The sequence below is a fragment of the Sphaerodactylus townsendi genome, linkage group LG01, assembly GCF_021028975.2.
Source record: "Sphaerodactylus townsendi isolate TG3544 linkage group LG01, MPM_Stown_v2.3, whole genome shotgun sequence".
Classification (NCBI taxonomy): domain Eukaryota; kingdom Metazoa; phylum Chordata; class Lepidosauria; order Squamata; family Sphaerodactylidae; genus Sphaerodactylus; species Sphaerodactylus townsendi.
The window spans coordinates 50,504,758-50,522,373 of NC_059425.1; the positions used below are offsets into that span (position 1 = coordinate 50,504,758).

The 17,616-nt window shown below is 42.9% G+C and overlaps 1 protein-coding gene across 4 annotated transcripts in view; it reads right to left on the reverse strand.

Moving 5' to 3' along the window:
• The window catches only part of PPM1B (protein phosphatase, Mg2+/Mn2+ dependent 1B), an 86,504-nt gene that overhangs the window by 17,529 nt on the left and 51,359 nt on the right, over positions 1–17,616 (reverse strand). For all 4 annotated transcript variants that reach the window (XM_048482985.1, XM_048482980.1, XM_048482965.1 and 1 more), the window contains exons 3-4: positions 10,534–11,402; positions 8,200–8,317 (exon numbers count right to left, since the gene is read on the reverse strand). In XM_048482985.1, coding sequence (XP_048338942.1) covers positions 8,200–8,317; positions 10,534–11,379 — 964 coding nt within the window. In that variant the 5' untranslated portion in view covers positions 11,380–11,402. The remainder of the gene's footprint in view (positions 1–8,199; positions 8,318–10,533; positions 11,403–17,616) is intronic.

The window sequence follows — 17,616 nt, forward strand, 5'->3', positions numbered from 1 at the left end:
AGCCTTCTCTAATCTGGAGCTGACTGGGGAGGGAAGAAAGTGGGAAGGTGGGAGACTGAGGAACTGTATTGCATATCCTAGTGACACCACCTCTTGGTACCAAGCGTCAACGTGGTCTCCCCTCCATTGATCCCGAAAATGGAGAAGGCGGGGCCCCACTGGAACATTTCCAGAGTCACAATCTAGGCCCTCCACCCTAGGCGCTTTATCGAATTTGGATTGGGGCCAAAAGCCACTGTGCTGGCAGAAAGAGCCTCTGGGTTGCCAGCTGGAGGTTCTGTTGTCTCTAGCGGCTCAAGGGCAAAATATCTGGGGACGAAAAGTTGGTCTAGACCAGGAGAGAGGTAAAGGATAAATGACAGAAAAGTCAGGCTGAGGAGTCCTAAAGAATCCGTGCACTCCCTGTCGAGGCAGGAAAAATACTGGGGAAAACGGAGTCCAAACCAAGACAGGAAGTAACGGATTCTTTTTCCTGCCTCCCTGAGATGGGATGGAAAGTACCCACCCCCAAGATGGCCTCCACCTTCAAAAGAATGACCCATTTTACTAGTTTAAATAGTTTTCTATTTAAGTTACATTATATTCCAAAGGTATTTATTCATCATGAAATAATGATTAATTCTTAATTATGTAGCATGAGACTGTATATTCATGCAATGTTTAATTTGTTGGGTAAATGAATTCCATTAATCCATTCACAATGCCCTTCCAGAGGTTTCTGCAAGATTATTTTGGGCAATTTTTCCATCTAGAAGGCATTACAGATGCTTGGTTTTGCAGTTCTCAAAACTGAATTTGTGTCTGAAGAGATAACATACCTCTTCATCACATGTGAAATGTTATAAACAGTTGCAAAAATGACCTTAATCCTATTGTTACTTTGCAAATCTATGTACTCAAAATCAACCCCTTACCTCTGAATTGCTAAGTTTCTTTTTTCATCATTTTTAATAATTGTTATAAATTTTGTAACTACACGAAACAACCTCAAAACTAACAAAAAGGTACACAAAAGTTTTCCAGTCAGTCTGCTAATTAAACATAGGTAAATACTACAAATAACTATTTTGATTTTCTGCCCATGAGTCACTGCAGAAGCTATCTGTCAGACCCACCATGAACCAACAATTGAAACATTTGTGATGAACAATGATTTCTTTATTGTAGATAAGAGGAATCCTGAACACAGTCCAAGATGTTACTGGCTTGGTCAGCCAGAACGGCTCGATCATAAGCACCCAGACAATACTCCCTCCACCCCCCATACAGTTTCCCAGCGGTATTACTAAGAACCAAACCGTTAGGCTGTCTGGCCTTGACTAGGAGCGAGAAGAGATAATCAGAGGCTGAGAGAAGAGGCCGAGAGTAGTGCCATCCTGACACTATCAATATTATAATAACTTTCCATTAATATCAAAAACCATAACGTTTCAAAATACTTTAACCCAAATTTCATTTCTAAGAACCACAAGACAAATACAAACATATCTAGTAACCTTATTTTCCTAACTTAATTGAAGAATTAAAAACATACACATAAAAATTCTTCATCTCTCTCCTAACAATGTAGATGGTTAAAACTGACATCTGACGCTTCTCTATCACAATAATATTTAACGTTTTCATCTATTTCATCTACTTTCACCAAATAATTTGATACTTCAACAGCTAGTTTTTAAATAAGATCCTTACTGTTCTTTAAAAAAATCCTCAACATTGTAGAGGTGATTCTCTGTCATTGACCTTTATACGTATAAAGAAGGCCCTTCCATCTAACCCAAGCAAATCTTATCTATTTCTTCTTTAGAGCATCAACTAAAAAGGTATATGGAACGTTGCTTACTTAATGACCTACAGATCAATTTGGACAAATTTTAAATCTTAGTTTTCACTCATAAATGGAAACCTACAAAATGGGTGATAACACATAACCACTTTGAACAGGTCCAATCAAATAAATATCTAGATCAGTGATGGCGAACCTTTTTGAGACCGAGTGCCCAAATTGAAACCCAAACCCCACTTATTTATCGCAAAGCGCCAACCCGGCAATTTAACCTGAATGCGGAGGTTTTAGTTTAGGGGGAAAAAAACGGTCGGTTCCCTCTTCCTCCGCCCCACCCGCTCAAGCAGGGGCCAGTCTGCTCTAGCCTCCAGCAAGTCTCACATGCACCGCTCTGTGCCTCTCTAGCATCTCTGCCTCCTCTGTGCCACCCCCCTCGAGCAGCAGCTACCTGGAGCACAGGCACCAGGCTCGCCAGCCGAGTCCTCCCTGCTCACTGTAGTGCGTGCGTGCCGTGCTCAGTGGCCCAGGCCAGCCTAGATGTGTGTGTGGGGGAGTGATTTTCCGCCTCCCATATGACAAACTCTGTGGGCGCGTGCCCACAGAGAGAGCTCCGAGTGCCACCTCTGGCACCCGTGCCGTAGGTTCACCATCACTGATCTAGATCTTACTTTCCACCACCAGGTCTCCTGAACTCTTCATAGGAATCGGGCTATCTCCACCAGTAAATTAAGTGCCTCAGCCATTGTATGCTTCCTTTATGGGAAAGGTTGGGAATACATTCCTGTGGCGTTGAGAGCATTTAACGCTAAGGTATGCCAGCAAATGCTCTATGGGGTTCCTATTTGGATTGGGGCATGGAATAGAGAGGTTGAACGAGTCTAGTCACATTTTCTTTATAAAATCCTTGGTATGCCTCACTCTATTCCCTACCCAGCCTTGTGCCTCAAAACTGGCCAACACTGGTTGGAAACACTGGCCTGGTGTTGTACATTCAAATGTTGGGCCACAATATGTTTCAATCGTGAAGAATCTAACCTTATGTTCCAGGCTCTCTCTACTCTCCATTCTGCCAAGTGGTGGTCCAGAATTGAAACCAAGCTCAATGACCTGGGGATTCTCATTGATGATTTGTCAATGTTAACAGAGTAAGAGGTCTTCAGCATCATTAAGAAAAGACTTTTCAACAAAGAATTCCAACAGATGTTGGAGGCAGCCAACAAATCCTGTTCCCCTGTGTTTCTGGAAATCCCCTTTATTAGATTAACAGTTGCCAGATATCTTTATCTATTGAGGCTCAGTGGCGTAGAGCACTTGCCAGGTATAATGTTCTATCTTCCTCCCTCCAACAAGGACGCTGTCTCGGGATCCCATATAAAGATAGGAAATGCCCATGTGACCTGGACTGTGTGGAATCTGTATCCCATATGTTGTTATACTGTCCCTTCTAGATAGGGAGAAGTATATAACCCCCCTCTTGAGTGAAAGGGAAGGGACAACTGACAAACGGAAGGTTATATTTCTCTTAAACAGTCATTGAAACGAGGTGCTGGAAGCTGTGGCCAAATTCTTAAACAGTGTAATTTTAAGTCATTCTAAACAGTGTTAACTGGAAGATTGTGATGTTATCTTTTTCCTTTCTATTTATATGCCATTAAAGGTATTTGATTTGATTAGAATGGTGATTTTCAATGAGTCACTAGGATTTGATCAGCAGTTTAGAAGAAGCCGACAGTATTTCTGCAAAGTCCCAGTGATTTTGGATTCTTTGAATTAACTCTGTATTTTTCAATTTTTGCCACCATCTTTTCTTCTTCCACCTTCAAAAAATCAGCCAAAACTGAGGGAACTGTCTCTTTAAGAATCTCTTTTGAAGGATACTGTTCTTCTATTACCCACCTTAGCCTTAAGGCTTTTTCCCTTGTCTGGCATTCGAGACTAAGTATGGCCTGGTAATGAAGCTTAAGCTCCATTTGTATAGAGTTAGTATTTTTTTTCAAATCTTTTAACCTCCTCCTTTGTTGTTTTATGTCTACTTCCAGCTGTACAACTTTTAAAAAATCAGTCTTGATCTCTGTAAACTCTTTTAATAATTCATCCATTGTAGCTGGTATATTTCTAAATTATTTGCTTGGAATATTTCCAATACTAGTTTAAAGGGAGTCTATTTCAGATATTGAAGTGTGTATCTACATTTCCAGATGGCCCAATTAACTCCACAGAAGCCGAACCTTTCTTGGTTGAGTCCACTGTGTCTCTAATGTGTTCTTATGACTCTTGTACCTCTTATGTCTCTAGTATCTCCCTGAACATTTATTGGCAGCAAAAATATCTTCAATATCTCTAGTTGCCACTAGATGTCACTGTGCAACAGTCACCTACAAACAGCAGTAAATTCTCTCTGGAACCACTCTTGCCTTCCTCTTCTATGGAATAATGTTTGTAAAAATGGCTTTTCTTATACCGTGTTATTCTGGCAATTAGCCACAGTTTTCTTACACAGCACCAAACAGCAATTTCTCTCCAACATCTCCAACATCTCCAATTCAGCAATTCTCTCTTTTGCATTTGTTTATATTTTATAGGTTTTAAGTTTTCAGCATCTTCCATACTTTTTTTAAAAAGGCATCAAATTCTTTCTGGCAATATCTGCAATGGGTTTGGAGCTTCTCTTTTTAAGAAGAAGAGTTTGGATTTATATCCCCCCTTTCTCTCCTGCAGGAGACCCAAAGGGGCTTACAATCTCCTTGCCCTTCCCCCCTCACAACAAACACCCTGTGAGGTGGGCGGGGCTGAGCTCCGAGAAGCTGTGACTGGCCCAAGGTCACCCAGCTGGCGTGTGTGGGAGTGTACAGGCTGATCTGAATTCCCCAGATAAGCCTCCACAGCTCAGGCGGCAGAGCTGGGAATCAAACCCGGTTCCTCCAGATTAGATACACGAGTTCTTAACCTCCTACGCCACTTTCTTTTTCACTTCATTAGAGAGCAGCTTGGATGTAATCCTCCCCAAATTGGGTGGAGCAGGCGGCTATAGCTGAGAATGGTGGCAATGCTGCTAGCTCTGACTTCTCTAGCTCTGTTGGACTTTGCCGTTTGAGTTTCAATGTAGTCTTGACTTTCCACCCATGCTGCGATCCTGCCTCCTTTAATTGGTGAGGCTGACAATTTGCCGGAGAAGAACGCCAATCAGGTGGAGCTAATTGTGGTTTGTGAGTTACAGTCCGGAACTTTTCCACCAGCTGCTCATGCAACATTGCAGAATCGCAGCGTGGGTGGAAAGTCAAGAATATGTTAACGGACTAAAAGACACTATAATTTAACTGATACCACAGCGATTACACTTCTATTCGCATTGGATGTTTATAACTTACCTGTAGGAGAAGTAGGAAAGCATAGATAGCAGGAAAGACTATGTCTATATCCTCAAAGATGCATGAACTTTTTAAACAAATATTCATTCACACTTAGTATAAGGATATTATTGTACATGCACCTGATGATGGGTAGATTGTATTGTGATTTATATGTATTTATGGTTTAGAAAAGTACAAATATACAGGCCAATTATGCAGCTCTAGTGTGCTACGTTTTGCTTTTTGTTTCGTCATATACCCTGAGGAGTTGTTAGTGGGGACAGTTGAGAGTTGAAGAATTGATGAAAACCATGGTCGTCTTGGCCACCATGATGCTACTAGAATAACCTCTCTACGTTCCAAAGCCACTTTCTTCAGAAACTTGGGAATGACCGGAATGGGCAGAAAGGCAATACAGCAGAGCCTTGGGCCAAGGTGCCACCAGAGCATCCGTCGCATATGCCTGTGGATGGTGGTACCTGGAAATGAATCTTGGTAGTTGATTATTGGCTTCTGACGTGAACAGATCCACTGTTGGCTTTCCGAACTCCTGAACGATTTGTTGGAAGATACTGGTGTTGAGCTTACATTCGGTTTCCGCTATCTGCTGTCTGCTGAGCCAATCCGCCTCTATGTTGAGGTGATTGCCAGGTACTGGAGGTGTTGTTCTGCCCAAGACAAGATTTTGATCGCTTCCCGGTGTAGTCTGTTTAGATAAGCCTTGGCTGTCACATTGTCCGTCCTGATCAGGACGTGTCGAAGAAGAAGCCTGGACTGAAAATGTTGAAGGGCCAGGTAGATAGCCTTGGTTTCCAGAATGTTGATGGGTAGGGTTGCCTGTTCGGACGACCACTGTCCCTGAGTGAAATTGTCTTGCAGAGACATACACACACACACCCCAACCACAGAGGCTGGCATCTGTAAACAGTTGGATTCTGTCCTGGTGGAGGTAGACCTTCCCTACCAAGAGACTGTCGTGGTGGGTCCACCAACGGAGGCTGTCGTTCAGAGTTATGGAGAGTGATCTGCCCTGTCCACTGAAGGATCCTTGCACCCCTCTCCATTTAAGGGGAAGCGCATCTGGTATGGCCAGGAATGCCATCAGTTAAAGTCCTCTGGAAACTATGAGCACTTGAAATAGTTACTTCAGCTGAAGGACAATTACAACTATTTACAGCCAAACATTTTTTGTGACCAGGAATCACCAGTAAGCTGCTATCTGCGGAGCATAAAGCTCTCTAGGGATGGGGGCATATTGAGAGGGGCAGTCCCACAGGCATGATGGTGCCAGGCAGTCTAGGGCTTTAAAAGTTAATACTAAAACCTTGATTCTAATTCATTACTCCACCTCAATGGGTCTCAATGCAGTTGACTTGAGTGTGAGCTCTTCAATGCATACCCGAAAGGATAGCTTTTTGTACCAGCTGAAGCTTGCAAGTCCATCTCAAGGGTAGCCCTGTGTAGAGCAAGTTATAGTAGTCTAGTCTGGAGGCAAGAATTGCATGGATCACTGTGGCTAGGTTGGGGCACAGTAGTGTGGGTTTTAATCTTCAGTTGTTGATTAAAAATTCTCTTGGTCTTCCTTTACAGCATTCTAAATTGTCAGCTTTACTTCTTGTCTACCTAGTTCTGCGACCTAAGTTTACTTGTATTTGACTTGTTTTTATGTCTAATGTTTGGAAGCTGTCTCCACAGCAAGAATTCAGAATTACTAGTGTAAATGTTTTCAATAAATAAAAAGTCAGATGGAGGCAATATAGAATCAAGTCATTTCTGCTTTCAGGGGCCTATATATTCTTACAGGTTTACCAAGATACAGCATTAAAAGGATAATTTTCTAAAACCCAACCCCTTCACTTCAGGACATCTCCCAAATCTTGTATTCAGAGTGAAGTCCAACATGACAGGAAGCCCAGCCAGCTTATAGGATGGCTTTATCACAACCCCTCCTATACTTAATAGAGATTCCTTTACACCCCAATTCGCGGGGGGGGGGGGGAGCTTCGTAGAGACTGGGTTGTAGTAGCCATACTGCCTCCAAACAGGAATGGAAAAGCGGGGGGGGGGGGGGGGAAGAAGAGACAGAAAACTCACATGTGGCCTGGAATTCATCTTTGTAAGTTAATGGCTATACCTGCATTTTTCCAAGCAAAGTCACTGGCAGCAAAAGAGGGCACTCCAGGGCCAAAAGCTGACTAAAGTCAGCTCCATCCCGCACTGGCGCCAGTGTGGACTCCTGTGGCAGACGGGTGCTGGTGAAGTGACAGCATTTGCACCTGGGCACCCCAGAACCGCAGCCTCCTGCCACAGGCATTCAGACCCTTCTTGGAAAAATAGGTGCCACTGAAGGCATCTGGAATAGCAATGATGCTGGGGGTGGGAAATGCTGGCTCCACAGCCCCCCACCCCACCCCCACCAGACTGCACTGGAAGAAACAGACTTGAATGGAGGACAAAAAAAGCAACCTTTTTAAAATGTTGATGTCATACACTACAAGAACAGCTAAGAAAACCAATTCAGTTTGTTCTCCTCACTTTCCATTTAAACTAAGGATTCATTTAAGGCATTAGATACACAGTATTCTCAGGGTTTAAAAGATATTACTAAGCATCAGCTTAAGTTCCAGAGTGCCTTCTACATGCACCAAAGTGACCAATCTGACCAAGGATGCCAACAATTATTGTTCAGTCTGTCTATTCACAGGGAGACAAAATGTGTAAGACATTAATCTTGCAGCTATTTCAGCTTATCTAGGCACATACTGCCTGTTTTTAATTATTCAACTTCTACTATTATTGATCAACAAGCAAGTGTGTCTGTCCATCAATAGGGCTTGCTTTACATCGTGAGATTACTTTCATCAAGAGGAGCAACCAAGCCTAGCTTTAAAAACCAGTTATGTGGCTCAGATGTACATCTGACTCTCAAACACTGCATCTTCAATTTGTATGAGGCCTGCACCATGGTCTAATTTTGCCTAAAACTTCTTCAATTGTTTGTTACATGTATGGATTTCACTAAAATGGTAATAAAAAGGTCTAATGCAGAATGTGATTGCTTACCTTCCACCCGTGATTCCAAGTGCTTATCCAACTCTGCATCTCTTTTTACTGCCTCATCTGAGACCTTAGGAGCATTTGAAAAGCAAACTAGTACAATACTCATATTATCACGACTTCCCTATATTTGGAAAGGGGAAAAAACAGTATATATTTGAAATATTTGCCTTATATTTTCCAACTTAAAAAAACATGCTTATTCACAGTTGACATTTTTGCAAGGAGAAATTTGAACTAAGAACATGAAAACATAGCAATAGCCTGCTGGATCATAGATGTGGTCAGCTAGTCAGTTGCACCAGAGGGCCAAACAAACAGGGCAAAGAAGCTGACAGCCTCCCCTGCTATTGCCTCCGAGGACTGGCATTCAAAGGTTTGCTCTCTTTGGATACGGAAGCTTCCTGCCAGTAACAGACCTCTCCTTCTATGAAACTGTGTAAGCCCTATCTTTGCTCATGGCCATCATTACCTCCACCGGCAGTGAATTTCACAGTTTAATTATCTGTTTAGCACTTCCTTTTTTCTGTCCTGAATCTATTTCTCAACAAACGCAATGGGTCCCCCACCCGCAATTCCAAAACTATGGATAAAGGAGAAAAAGGTCCCACAATCCACTTATCTGCCTCATGCATAATTTTATAAACATTTAACACATTTCTAGACTGAAGGCCTTGATTCTCCAGCCTTTCCTCATAGGGAGGATGCTCTAACCCCTCCCCCACCAAATCATATTTGTACTTAATAAAACTGCTTCAAGCAGGTTTTCTGGAACAGAAATGTTCTATCTCTATCAGGGTACATTTGAGCCAGGGGACACCTCTGGGATTCAAACACTAGATGAGTGGTGGCGAACCTATGGCACTCCAGATGCTCATGAACTACAAATCCCATAAGCCCCTGCCAGCATGATGGGAATTGTAGTCCATGAACATCTGGAGTGCCATAGGTTCGCCACCACGGCACTAAATGGTTGATGCAACCACAAAATTGCTGCCACAAAAGGGAGAGTCAACTACAAAATGGTTGCCAGAAGAGGTGGATCTAACCACAAAATCTTAGGGTCATGAATAACACTTCAACATTTCAGGCAAAAGTTTCAGTTTAAATGAGTTGCCTTTTAAAATGAAGATTTTTTTAAAAATTCTTGTATGCACACAGCTTATCATCAGTCCTTGTGAAGATCCTTGGGCCGTGGTGGCAGCTGCTGCAAAAGGAGTTTTGAAAAATCTGCCAGCCAATTAGATCTCCAATGGCTGATCAGAGGACGTGCTGGGCAGAAGCTCCACCCACTTTCAAAAATAACTGGTCATGCCTGGAAAGGTGTCCAAAGGCATCATGGCACCCATGGGCACCACGCTGGGAAAGCCCATTCTACATAAATAAAGAACCATGTCTTTCTGTATGACACAGACTCCCAGCCATCTAATGCATTACTTTTTCACTTCCTGACAGCTATTTTAATATAAATTTACATGTATAGTACTAAAAATACTTCTGTCATATCTCACATTAATCCACTAGAAGGTGAGCTCAAAAAATTCAATGAATTCGTAAAATTTTAAGAATCATATTATTCTCCATTTGAATTCTGAATACTGAAAGTTAATCAAAATAAGGCAACGGCACCATGAAAGTTGATTTTCCTTTAAAAGTCATTCAAATTCTGATTTCTGTCAATATTACCACAATGTTTCTGCATATACCTACCTCTCCTATACCTGTGAAATTTATGAGTTTGGGAATGAAGATAAAAGTGAACAATCTGTCCTCAATATTATGAACCACTATCCCACATCTAGAATTCCTGTTATCCTGAAAGCTATGCAGGTACACAAAATAACAATATCAGATTGAAACATGACTTAACAATTAATTCAGGAAATCTTTAGAAATTATGAATTAGAGGTTCTCTTTAACTACAAGCCCAAAGCAATACCCGGGACAGAGTGTTTGTCCTTTTATTTTAAAAAAAAGTCTGACCTTTTTGGACAGTTAAATATTCTGCTTAATCACAGAAAGAAAAAAGGTACTTTTCACTAATGACAAATTAGGGCTTGGATTTTTTAAAAAACAAATCAATTGAATATGGCATATAATACATTGAGAGTATAAATTCCTAACAAGTGTAAAATTGTGTAGGTTTATTCTCAGAATAATTCCTCGCTGAAACATCACAACATACCATCCACAAATGCAGAAGATTAATCAATTACTATTATTCTACTATGTTTTTGTTTTTTAAAACCATCAGCTGCAGTACATTTTGGCGCAGCACAGAACATCCAAGGACTCTATTGCATCTTTTGGAATAAAATCCATGACAAACAGGTTACATACCTTGTGTAAACAAGTATCCACCACCCAATTGCACACTTTTTCCAGATCATCTGAAACTTCAAGCCTAGACTTAACAAATTCACAGAGCTCCTCGTTGCTCATTACATCCCAGATTCCATCGCAAGCTAAGACAACAAACTCATCCTCTTCTGCTCTTACAATTTCATAAACCTCAGGTTCCGGAGAAACAAGTTGTTCCGTAGGTCCTTTGCCATCGACACATTTGTAGTCATAGTCCCCCAGAGCACGAGAAACTGCTAATGAGCCGTTAACACGTTGAATCATGACACTCCCTCCTGCATTCTGAATTCGCTCTTTCTCCCTTGGATTGCAAGGCTTGTGATCCTGTGTTGAAAAGCAGACTTGTCCATTCCTATAGAGAACAGCACGTGAATCTCCACAGTTGATAAAGTAAATGTGCTCAGGTGAAATCATAACTCCCACTGCTGTCGAGCCACTCCTGTCCATTCCATTTCTAAGGTCTGAAAAATTGCGCATATACTCATCGATTTTCAAAAAGCCAGTTCTGATTCCACTCTTTACATTTTCCACAGAAGGTTCAAGAGCAGAGCCGGGCTGTTCTGTTCCCCTGAAGTCTTCATTATTGGTGATGTGTTCTAATAAGTGGTTTGAGCAGTAATTTGCCACACGAGAACCTGCATGACCATCATAAACAGCAAAAAAGGACCAATCCTCTAAGCCCTGAGGAATGCCTACAACAGCTGTGTGTGCATCTTCCATTTCCACTCTCCATCCTTGCATACTGCTAAGCCCATAGCGTAGACCATTTCCAGTCCCATGAGCATTATGCTTCTCAGTTTTTGGCTTATCCAAAAATGCACCCATGTTTGCTTAATTTGCAAAGAAGTCTGCAAAACAAACCATGTAACCGTCAATACAAAACAATTATACTGCAAAAAACACCACCCCAAAATAGCACATTTTGCTTGGCTATTTAAGGCAAGGCAATAATGGTCTGTTCCAACAGTTATCTGACAGTCATCTGTTGGTGGCCAAGTTTCCTAGTTAAGGACTAAGGATTCAATCTGTATCTTCTGAAATACACATTGTGCAGCTCTCTAAAAACTGTGCAACCAGACTGTGTTGGAATTATATACAACTACTCATTCATTTAAAGACATCTTGAATATAAAAAAACAAGTCTGTGACTCTAATCCCAATATGATAGTTTCCTTTATGCAAAAATGGGGGCTCATGATGCTGTTTTAATACAGAAGGGCAGTCAAGTATATTTTTCCCACCCATCACAGCCTGACATTATACAAAACCTATGTTCCAGGAGAGACTTCTGAATCTGTAGATTGTCTCATGGCCTCCTCAATTCAAATACATGACTGTCTTATGACATGTTTAACTCTGGTTTAGGTACCATTTAAAGAATAAAAAATTGATCATGTAAACCTTGAACATGGTACCTTTTAATGTGACCACTGCAGCACAAATTTGAAAAATCTGAGCTAATACATAAAAAGCATTTTTGGTTCAGACACAACAGGTATAGAATGAATTACTACAATTATTTTAGATCATTGAGAGTAGAACCCACAGGCTTCATGAACCAATGATGCACTAGAGCATGGGTCTGCAACCTGCGGCTCTCCAGATGTTCATGAACTACAAATCCCATCAGCCCCTGCCAGAATGGGCTGATGGGAATTGTAGTCCATGAACATCTGGAGAGCCGCAGGTTGCAGACCCCTGCACTAGAGCAACAGGACATTCAAAAGGTCCTGCTTGGTATATCATTAAATTCTATATTTGGAGTCAGTGGCTTTTACCAAAGCCATTAGCAAGAATATCACTGATGAACAAAGAAGTACACAGAAACTTTTAGACCAATATGGCAATGAATATGAGCATTATGACTTGTATCTGTATAAATGTAGCGGAGTTACTTATGTGCAAAATTCTTCATACTATTCCTCATTCAACCTCATAACCTACTGTACAGTAGGCAGTTATGTCCACCCAGGATATTGGGCTAGAAACAGTAAGAACTGATGAGAAGATCTTACCAAATACTTTAAAAACTAAGATGAGTATCATACAGCTTTAAGAATCAAATTTTAATACTCAAAATGCTACTGATACAGTTAACAGCTACAGTTAAGAGTTCAGTCAGTCAGCACTAGCCAATTCTACCAAACTACAGTAGTCTGAATCTTATTAAGTGTGAGAACAGTTGTCATCAGTCCTTTTCTCCAGAAATGGAATAGGATAGCATGGAATTTTATTTATACTTCATTCTCCCTAGTTTCCCGAGCTCAAGGCAGCTTACATCATTATATAATACATAAAATCAAAATCACATTTAACATCAATGAAAATCATCTATGAATAATACACATTCCAATAATAATAGGCACCAAGATAATATAGATGTCCTCCTGGAGGATACTATAAACTGGCAAATGTAATTTAAAAGCTGATGCTGAAAGTTCCAGGTCCTGCATGGACAAAAAAAGCTACTCTGCCCAGGAAGCTGCAGTGAGAGCAGAGCGGTCCACTGGATACCTACCGTGAAGGGCCCTTCTCATGGATGGCTAGGAGGACATATTGCGTGGGTGTTCCTCTAACCATTTGCTAGGAGGCAGGAAAATTTTTGAGTCACTTCCTGTATGAGCCTGGGAAGCCATCTTCTCCCAGTAACCCAAACTGGCAAAGCAGTAGTTTTACTCCAATAAGAAACATTAACAGGAAGCAACAAAGTAAACAGTGAAATTCAGGTTCGCATCAAACACAGTGAAAGAAACAGTTAAACATAGAACGACAACAACTAACTAGTATCGGAGACTGATGGAGAACCAGGGAGGGCCAAGATGTCCTCCTAGCCATCCATGAGAAGGCCCTTTAGTATCCAATGGACCATTCTCATGGAGGTGGAGGACATCTTGTGTGGGACCTCCCCGAGCATTGTCCCGAATATGGGTGGGTCCTCATCAGTCCCCGATAATGTGTTCAAGGACTCTCCTGCCAAAGACAGTCTGGGCAGAAGAGAATGAGTGTATCCTGTAGAGCCTCATGAAAGAGGAAATTAGCAACCGGATATCATCCGGTACCGGGGTCGCAGAAGCCTTGTAGGCCTCTATTATGCAGGCCTTGAGGGAAAAGCTGATTGCAGCATTTGAAATCTGTCTTTCCAGGTGTGGTTGAGACACATTCATGAAGAGACTCATGGTTTTTCGTATATCTTCTGTTCTTATGATAAATTCTTTTAAGGAACGCCTCATGTCATAATTTTTCCTTGGGTTGGGAAGGATTTGGGCAGAAATTAGGGATGACTATGTCTTGTTGTGGGTGAAAGGGAGAGTTCACCTTGGGCAGAAATGTTGGGTCAGTACAGAGTACCACCCTGTCTTTGTGGAATGAGCAGAATTTTGAGTTGATTGAAAGCGCTCTTAATTCCAACATTCTTCTGGCTGATGTGATTGCCATTAGAAATAACACCTTCATCCTGAGCCACCTTAATGTGATGGTTTGGACTGACTGAAAGGGAGTCTTGGTCAGTGCCGACAGGTCTAAATGTAATCGCCATGAAGGAAACCTATCTATTACAGATGTTTGGGAGAGATGTACCCCTTTCAGAAAACTGACAATGTCTGGATGTCTGGAAAAAGTCATGCCCTTGATGATAGGACATACCGTAGACACGGCATCCACCTGTCATCAGAGAGTGTAGCTGCGGAGTCCCATGTCGAAGCCATGCTGCAGAAAGTCAAGGATATTATTTGTGGAAGGATGTTCCAGGTCCACGTTGTGATGTCTGCTCCACCTTACGAATGCTTTCCATGAAAAATTGTATATATTGATTGTAAACGCCTGTGGGAAGTTAGGATGGTGGAAGTCACTTTCTCTGAATATCCTCTCAAGAGTCAGGTGGTCAGCTTGAACCATCCTGGATTTGGGTGCCACAGAGGCGCCTGAGATAGCAGGTCTGGGATGATCAGGAGACTGAGAGGAGTGGTGATAGACATTTCTATAATTGTTGAGTACCATGGCTGTCTGGGCCACCATGGAGCGACGATGATGACTGTCGCTTTCTCTGAGGCTTTTTTCCATAGAGCCCGTGGATGACGCGGAAATGGTGGGAAGGTGTACAATAGGCACAGAGGCCATGGCGTCCATTGCGTCAACAGCTGGATGGGGATGACATGTCATGTACCGAGGAAGTTGAAAATTTCCTAGGGAAGCAAAAAAGGCCTATCTCTGGACTGCCTAGTTTGTGGCAGATCATCTGGAAGGTCCCTGGAGGCTGAGCTTCCATTCTCCTTCCAACACCTGTTGACGACTGAGCCAATCAGCTCTGGTGTTCAGCACTCCCTGAATGTACTCAGCTCCTAGGGACAGTAGATTTTTTCTGCCCACATCAGGATCGTGGAAGCCTCTTTGTGCAGTCTCGAAGACCTAGATCCCCCTTGACTGTAGGCATACATCTTTGTGGATGCATTGTTGGTCTTGATCCGGACATGCTGCTTCTGTAGGTGTTGACAGATTTTGACAATGTTGACAAAAGGCTTGGACAGATTTATGGAGGAGAAGTCTATGGCTACCAATCTTGATCCTCTTTGATCTGAGATTGCAAATGCCTTAGCAGACCAGGTGCTCAGGAGCAGCAGCAGGCCACTGCTTTCACATCCTGCATGTGAGCTCCCAAATGAACCTGGTAGGCCACTGCGAGTAGCAAAATGCTGGACTAGATGGGACTCTGGTCTGATCCAGCAGGCTCCTTCTTATGATGGAAATATTGGAGAGCTAGAAAGATCGCTCTGGTTTCCAGAATGTTAATTGGTAACTTGGATTCTTCTTTTGAACACTGCCCTAGCACAAATTGGTGTTGGAGGGTTGCTCCCTACTCCTGTAGGCTGGCATCCGTGAAGAGTTGTGGACGACTTTGGTGCAGATAGGTCTTTCCTTGACTCAGGTTGGATTGTAGAGTCCACCACTGTAGGCTGATCCAAAGAGGATTGGGAACAATCAGTGTTTTGTTCCATTTTTGTGATTGGTAGGGGCATAGGAATTGTTGCAGGGGCTGGGCATGGAACCTACGCCATTGAGTGAAGTCTATGACTGAGATCAACAATCCCATTGGGTTGGTCAGTTGCAGGAGCTGCATCGTCCTGGTGGAGATCACTGCTGCTACAGAGCACTGGATTTTCAGGATTTTGTCCCTGGGAATGAATAAGGTGTCTTGAGTGGTGTAACGTGGGACCTTGACCTGATGAGAAGGTTGTCGAGGTAGGGATGGATGTGAATCTTTTGTTCCCTCAGGAGGATGATAGGTGTAAGAAGAACCTTTGAGGACGTTCTGGGAGCGGTGGCTTGGCCAAACGGAAGTGCCCTGAATTGGAAGTGTTGATTCTCTATTGCGAATCTGAGGCATTTGTGAAGGGCCTGATTGATTGTTATATGTCAAATCCAGTGAGGTCATGAAGTCCTTGTGATGGAGGGACACCGTGTTGGACCGGAGTGTCTCCATCCAAAATTTTGTAAGTTTGACATAAGTGTTCAGTGTGCACAGGCTGAGAATCGCCCTCCAGTCGCCAGACCTTTTGGGGACTGTAAAGAAATGTGAGTACAGTCCTAAGGACTGTTCTGACTGCGAAACAAGTTCTATGGCTTTGATTGGAAGAAGGAGTAGGAGACAACCGCTGATGAGGACAGCTTGATTATTATTGGTTGGTGAGGCGATCGGGTCGGAAGGGCTTTCTGGGTTTGTTGGCTGGACGAAATTCCTTGAAAGGACCCCTGGAGTTGCCAGGAGGGACATTCCCCATCTCGAGGTGCTCCAGGTAGAGCTCTATGGGAACAAAAAGTGTTCCTAGTAGAACCTTGGAAGCAATGACAAATTTTGACAAGGCTTTCTTTTTATCTTTTGTTTCTATGAGAACCTGCTCTAACTCTTTGCCAAATAGGGTGTCCTCATGGTAAGGGTATCCAGCCACTACTGTCTTAGAATGGAAGTCCGCTTGTCACAAATGTAGCCAAAGCGTTGCAGTGAACTACAACACCTGCTGCCATGGAGCGCACCACTAGTGCCAGGGCGTCAAAGGTGGCATCCACTAGGAAGAAATTAGCCAGAAGGACTCGTTCTATTCCCTCCCTGGCTGCCTGCTCTTCAGGGGGCAAGATCTCAAGAATCCTCCTGAGCAAGATCGCGATGGCCCTGGCCACCGTCAATGATGGGGCCAGTGCCTTAATGGCGGACGCCAACCATTCATGAGATTTACGCAGGACTGAATCTGATATTTTGTCTAATTGATCTTTGATATTTCCTTCACCCTCCTTGGTGACCAGACCACCAGAGTGTAAGGCCCCTACAGGAGAATCTACTGGAGGGGCTTGGAGCAAGCCATGGATATATTGGGAGTACTATGAATAGTTTTTTTTAACATGGATGGAAGCCCCTTATTTGTGGCAGGGCTCAGCCATTCCCTCCTTAAACATTTTTCAAAAGCACTCTGGAATGGAGAAGAAGCCCTGTTCAGGGTTCTCCTGAGGGAAATATTCAGCATGCCCCTTGGGGCAGCCTTAATAGGTTTGGAGTGGGAATGTGAGGTAGAAGCAGAGGAGTCTTCTACGTCCTCTGAGTCTTGAAGCTGTAGGGCTGTTATGGTTTTCTAAATGAGGAATTATAAATCCTCTTGTTTGAAGAAACGCATAGAGTGATCGGAGGAGTCCAGGGGAAGGTCCTCAGAGTCTGAGAAATGATCACCATCCTCCTTTTCCTCAAGCACACTACTCTCTTTGTTCCCTGGAAATTGCAGAGGATCCTGTTGTTGTTGCTGGGTGCTAGAATGCCACCTATAGTGACTATAGGGCAGTGGTGGCGAACCTTTGGCACTCCAGATGTTACGGACTACAATTCCCATCAGACCCTGCCAGCATGGCCAATTGACCATGCTGGCAGGGGCTGATGGGAATTGTAGTCCATAACATCTGGAGTGCCAAAGGTTCGCCACCACGGCTATAGGGGGCTCTAGCCTTGGGCTCAGGGACATGAACTGGGGGTCCATGGGATTCCCTGGCCGAGTGGTATTTCTGGATTTCCTCCTGCATAACATG